General features: G+C 36.5%; 2 protein-coding genes across 2 annotated transcripts; both read right to left on the bottom strand.

The window, feature by feature from the left end:
• Nucleotides 1–781: 781 nt before the first annotated feature.
• Nucleotides 782–3,443, bottom strand: ncbp2 (nuclear cap binding protein subunit 2). The gene is made up of 5 exons (XM_004068041.4): nt 3,276–3,443; nt 2,534–2,620; nt 2,286–2,380; nt 1,651–1,789; nt 782–1,535 (listed from the first exon to the last, which is right to left on the bottom strand). The coding sequence occupies exons 1-5, from the start codon at nt 3,348–3,350 to the stop codon at nt 1,437–1,439; spliced, it is 495 nt and encodes a 164-aa protein (XP_004068089.1). The 5' UTR covers nt 3,351–3,443; the 3' UTR covers nt 782–1,436.
• Nucleotides 3,444–4,342: 899 nt separating this feature from the next.
• Nucleotides 4,343–5,450, bottom strand: fkbp2 (FK506 binding protein 2). Its single transcript, XM_004068040.4, has 2 exons — nt 4,864–5,450; nt 4,343–4,684 (listed from the first exon to the last, which is right to left on the bottom strand). The coding sequence occupies exon 1, from the start codon at nt 5,315–5,317 to the stop codon at nt 4,901–4,903; it is 417 nt and encodes a 138-aa protein (XP_004068088.1). The 5' UTR covers nt 5,318–5,450; the 3' UTR covers nt 4,343–4,684; nt 4,864–4,900.
• Nucleotides 5,451–6,000: the final 550 nt, after the last annotated feature.

The raw sequence follows: 6,000 nt of genomic DNA, 5'->3' as shown, positions 1-6,000 counted from the left end.
TCAAACAATAAAAGCAAGTAAGCAATCCAACCCTGATCCAGAGAGATTATCGTTCTTCATTGACAATATGAAATCCAAATAGAAACTGGGACTGTGGCTCTAGCAAATATGGTGGAGAAACTTTTGCTACGCTCCTGCCACCTTGTGTTCAGTTTTTAACCAAGTATCAGTTTACTACTTAACCCTTTTGCTATCCTAGGCACTTTAACATTGGGAGTTGGGTCATCTAGACCCACTAGACAGTGCGCTGAACCTTTTTTCTTCAATGATTTGTGATCTTCACTGGTGTCCATGGATTACATGAAATCTTTCCACCTTTATCACGGTAGGGAGAACACGTCAATGGTCATCTTGACCCGATAGGATAACACAAGAGTTATAAAATCATCCTGAGCTTACCTTTATTAGAGGGGAAAACAAAAATGGAACTTTTGGCACATGGTTGGTGTGAAGAAAACTATAACTAAATGTTAGGTAGGATGACTTTTTTAAAGGTTAATCCATGTGAAAAACAGGAGAACTAACAACAGCTTTAAGAAAATTGTAAAAAGTCAACTTCTCTTAAAAAGAAAATCATCAAAAAAAGCAAAATTTCTTTTAGCATAGACTTAAATGATGCATCCTCATTTACATAAAGGAGATTGCAGCAAATATTTAAGTAATGTTAATAGCATACTGTTTTCAGACCTTTATAAAATTCATTACGTGGATTATAATATTCAATGAATTTTTTCATTTATTATCCATTTTGTATGATCAAAAGCTTTACAAATAAAACTGACAGTTTAATTAAATGTGTTTATTGTATAAAAAGTCTACAGAGACAAAATAAATTTAACATTTTGAATTCTTACCACAAGAGAAAAACAAACACAAAAAACCCACCCAATTAAACAAAGCTATAACTTTGTTAGAGAATTGCAATCAGAAGGGTAAAAAATAAAAAAGGAAACAGAAAAAAAACATTTCTTCAAAATAATTCACTGGATAATTTATTATCTACTGAACAAAAAAGTCTGGTATGACCCTTTATATTTCTTTAATTCCAAATAAGAGAAATAGGAGTGAGATGCTGCAGGTTTTTCAATTTAGAGAAAATGTTAACTGCACTCAAAAAGAATCATAAAACAATTTTAGAAAATAGTTTTGTAACTAACTGGTGACAAAAAAAAGAGTTAATAAAAGCTCCACCCCAGTAATGCACATTCACTACACCTAAACAAAATGTCTCAATTGTTAAGAAAAACAACAACATTCTATTTCAAATGGATTTGACTGATGATATCAGATTGAAATAAATGGTATTCATAGAAGATTTATTCCTTCTCTGTTCATCTCCAAGTCCTAGATCTCTTTGGACACTGCCTGCTTTTTGTTGATCATCAGGGAATAAATTCAGTCCTGTATGAAGTCCAATCAAAACACTCAGACTTGGTCTAAAAAGTATTGCGAGCTTCTGTGCTCCGCTGTTGCTGCGCCAGCTTCCCATAGCCTCCTCTGGCAGGATCGTAGTCCTGCCTGTACTCATCTCTCACCTACACAAAAACAGAGACAACAATCAAACATTTTCATAGACGTATGTACTTTGTGACGCAAACTGCATCAACAAACACTTTTGGACTTTTCACAGACACTTTAACCATATCTCACCTGTCCTCCAGACTTTCCTCGCCCGTACTGCCGGCCCTCTTTGAAGCCAGCATCCCAATCTGTCCTGATGATGCGATCATCCAGCCGTGTGCCATTAACGAAGCGCATGGCGTTTTCTGCATCTCCTCGTGTGTAATATCTGGCACGCCAGCAGTTAAATCCTTTCTAACAAAAGCTTCAGTCGGCTTGGGCTGCACTGGGATGTTACTGTCGGCTTCTTAATAAGTTTGATAGATTTCATGCAAAACAATTTCTACATTTAAACAGTTCTAAGGTATGTAATAAAACTAAGTTTGTACTCTGTAACCACAAGCAAAAACACTTTAGAGTGAACATTAACAGAATACCTACTATAACTGTAGTTAAGGTTTAAATTACTATACTCGCTGTGTGTTTTACAAACTCATTAGAGCCTAAATGGTGTAAATGTAGATACCTATGGAGCTTTGCCAAAATGATGAAGAAAAGTAACTGCCACAACACAAATCATGAGGTCTTAATTATTTAAAAGATGACAAAAATATTTATCAAATAATGTAAGTCATATGTTATTTAGGGAGATGGAATCACAAAATGTACATTTTTACCTTTGCATAGAAGATAAATCATCCATGTCTGGTTGTTCAAAAGGATACTCTACAAAGCAGAAGCCACAGGCAGTTTTTTTGACTTTATCAAGGCCGATGATGATCCTCTTAACATCTCCGCATTTAGCAAACAACTCATGAACCTGTTAAAAAGTCACCAAAGGAAAGAAATTAATTTTAAAAAAAAAAGACTTAAGACGTGAAAAAAAAAAAAAAAAAATTGACCTAATTATTTCATTACCAGGACTGGAGATCATAACTTCACATCAGTCTGAAGCAGAGTTGAAGAATCTCACCTGCTCCTCAGTGGTGTAGAAGGACAGATTCCCCACATACAAAGTGTTGCTCTGTTTCAGCAGCTTCTCCTGTTCATAACGGTTCCCCTAATACCGAACAAGCAATGAAAAATTGTCAACACTTGACAATTAATAGACATTTGGCACGAAAAAAATACAACACCTTTTTATTTCACCTCCTTTATTTCTTTAAGCTATAAATCAACCTGTGTAAGGCATTTTAAAAGTGGAAGGTTAAAATAAATAAATCTAATCTATAAATTTATTGCCCATTCGAAATGTTAACTATAGATTTTATTTTCTTGGGTCTTCTTGTGCTGCTGCCTCTTGTTGTCCACGTAGCACCCTTTTTTTATTTTTAAATATTTTTAAGATTCATTTATAAAAGGTTCTATATCTTCTAAAGCTTGATTTGAATTAAAGTAAAATTATGCATCCATCAAAACAACGAAAATAACGAACGAAACAGAAAAATAATTGTTTCAGTGTAGCAAAAGCTTTATTATTTTTATATTGAATTTGGACTAAGAAACAGCAATGCAAGCAATTAAAACGCGGTGTAATTAAGAGAATAACATGTTTGTTTTGTAACTTTACTAAAGCGATTGACAAGGAGCAAAATTATTGGTGCAATCAATTTAATTTTAAAATGAAGCATAACCGCGCTTTTGTTTTCACATGTTTTGCTAGCTTGATGGGTCTAAAACAACTCATATGACTTCTACGTTCATTTCTCACTTACCTTAAAATGTTGGTCCCTATACTGACTAACTTCAATGTAAGAATCGCTGTGTAAAGCGTTTAATTTAACAGACATTATGATGCAAACGGTCAAAAAGCCGCGTAACTGCTAACCAGTGTTAGCGTGAGAGGTATCAGTTCCGGTTGTGCGCTCGTTTATTGACTCCGGGTGGATATTTGACCTGGACATCTGACAGTCTTTGTTGTTGGAAACATAATTTTAAATACGATGAGTTATTGGTGATGCTCTTTTTCTACTCATGCTTTTAACTTTGTGATTAAAGGAAATATCTTTAACTTTGTTTTTCCTGTTATTGATAGATTTATTGCTTTCTTCTTTTGGGCGTTTTGTTCAGTTTTGCCTGGGTTATAGTTGTCACGTTTGTTCAAAGTTTGAAATAAATAAAAGCTCAAGCCTCATAAAAATTGGCGAGGAACTTAAAAAAAAGTATTTTCTGTTGTATGAAGATGGCACTTACAAAAGTCTATTTTTAGGTTAGTATATGTTGCCAATTACAAAAATGTAAAAACCTTATATTTCAAATGTTTGGATATCTTTCTTCTTTAAAATAAAATCACCAGCTTTTAAATCTGAATTGATATTTGCTTTACAGGTTTTTCTTTACTCTTTTAGAAAATATTGTAAAGTTTCTGAGATTCATTCAGAAACCTTTATGCAAAGCTATTCCATCTCAAGGGCACACAGAATTGCACCATCTTTGCATAGTATTGCACTGCAATACTCCAGCTGCAGACTATATGTGAAACGTGGAACCATGCTATTGGCTGCAGCCTGATTACAACAGTTTATTCTGTTCTGTCTTACTTTTTTCACATTTTTTTTAAATGTACATTAGATAAATGTTAGTATTTAAAACTGTTACTCATCCTTCTTGACTTTAACAGTTCTACTATATGCAAAATGCCTACTAACTGTCCAGAAGAGAAAACTTTTAGTCTTGTGCACAGATTTATCACATCTGTTTCTTGCTTTTGACTTCTGACACATTTAAACATTCAAAGTTCAAAAATTAATACATTGCAAAAAAAAAAAGAAAAAAGAAACAATTTAAACACAGGGTGGCATTTTATTTTTTGGAACAAAGTGAACACAAATGTTCCCCCCTAATCTGTTCCACTGATTCACTTTCATTGATTTAATGTAAATTTAACTACCTAAACAAATCAGAAATGTATTAGAGTTTGCATCAAAGAAATAAGAAATTAAGAATAACGTTGCTCAAAAGCAGGACAGTTCTTTAGAAAAGATGAACCCAGCTGCTGGCTGACAGTTTGCTACATAGCAAGTCCAAAACATGATCAGCTCATAATAAAGAGTTGTGGTTCTGCTGAGAAGTCTTGACTTGTATGTCAGTTTCCATCATGGTCTCCTTAATGCAACAGCAGCACCTGGAACCGGAAGACAAAACCAGAATAAATGAAAACAGTGGAAGACATGACAGGTGTTATAGTGTTATGGATGTGGGACCAAACATGTTCAAATAAATAAATAAAAACCTCACAGGTTTCTTATAATATTGTTCTAAGAGTAATCAAAGACCACCAGACAGTCAAGCTAATAATCCCACCTGCTACATCCTGTCAAAGTTCCCTTCCTTCTCGTCATCAAAGCTCAGATCTCCTCTCGATGCTGAGCAGCTCCACCTCAAAGATGAGCGTTGCTCCCCCGGGAATCTTCGGAGGAGCTCCCCGGTCTCCGTAGCCCAGCTCGGCGGGGATGACCAGCTTCCTCTTTTCCCCCTCGCACATCCCCAGCAGGCCCTGGTCCCAGCCTTTGATCACTTGCCCGGTGCCCAGGGTGAAGGTGAAGGGTCTGTCGCGGGGAATGCTGCTGTCGAACTCGGTGCCGTCCTCCAGTTTTCCGGTGTAGTGCATGTTCAGCACGTCTCCCTTTCGGGACTTGATGGGGCAGTTGTCCACGCGCTTCTTGATGCCAATCTGCAGCTTTTTCTTGTCGGCTCCGTTCACTGCGGCGGGACTCAGAGACAGCGCCGCAACCGCAACTAACCACAGCGCCCGCATAACTTATTGTTGATAAGCGAAAATTTGTAGTAAAGAATCAACTTTCAAATTTAACGAAGTACTTGGTGAGGAAAAAACCCCGACTAAAACAGAATGGTTTAGAAAGCGCATGCGCGAATGGGGGCGGAAGTACTTCTTCTTCTTCTTGTAGTTTAAATAGCGGGAGGCACCAACGTCAGGGTGCATTACCGCCACATACTGTATTGGAGTATGGGTCGGAGTTGGGGACTGCCTGATTCTGGTTCTGCTAAAAAAAAAAAAAAACTATAATTGCACCATTAAAATTTTCTTCCCCTCCCAAAAGCTTCTTTAAATTCAGCCGTTCACCCTCTGGCACCCGTGCTCTATTCTCCAGCTGTCTACTTGCTTCCCTATACAATTCGCAATGACACAAAACGTGCTCCACTGATTCTTCGCCTTTCCCGCACTCACAGAAACCAGTTGGATGTTTCCCTATCAAATGTAATGTATTATTTAGAGCAGTGTGTCCCATCCTCAATCGTGATAGTATGCCGTGATCTCTGAACTAAATGACATTGCCAACATTTCAACTGCAAAAACTGAAAGATCCTTTGACGTCTTGATTCTGACACATTTTCCCAATGTAGGGGTACAGAAAGAAAAAACAGTTCTCTTTGTTTCTGGGTCTTTAGATCCATCTGTATATATGGAAATAAATAAGG

Source organism: Oryzias latipes, chromosome 4 (assembly GCF_002234675.1).
Source record: "Oryzias latipes chromosome 4, ASM223467v1".
NCBI lineage: Eukaryota > Metazoa > Chordata > Actinopteri > Beloniformes > Adrianichthyidae > Oryzias > Oryzias latipes.
Note: the sequence above shows the minus strand (reverse complement) of the source record. Positions and strands in the feature narration are given on the sequence as shown.

Bases quoted from the DNA above. Each gene is read 5' to 3' on its own strand.
- ncbp2 (XM_004068041.4), bottom strand. From the start codon at position 3,350: ATGTCTGTTAAATTAAACGCTTTACACAGCGATTCTTACATTGAAGTT. The intron at 2,621-3,275 runs GTAAGTGAGAAA...GTTCGGTATTAG, and splicing joins ATAGGGACCAACATTTTAAG to GGGAACCGTTATGAACAGGA. The intron at 1,536-1,650 runs GTGAGATATGGT...GTTTTTGTGTAG, and splicing joins GAGGAAAGTCTGGAGGACAG to GTGAGAGATGAGTACAGGCA.
- fkbp2 (XM_004068040.4), bottom strand. From the start codon at position 5,317: ATGCGGGCGCTGTGGTTAGTTGCGGTTGCGGCGCTGTCTCTGAGTCCC.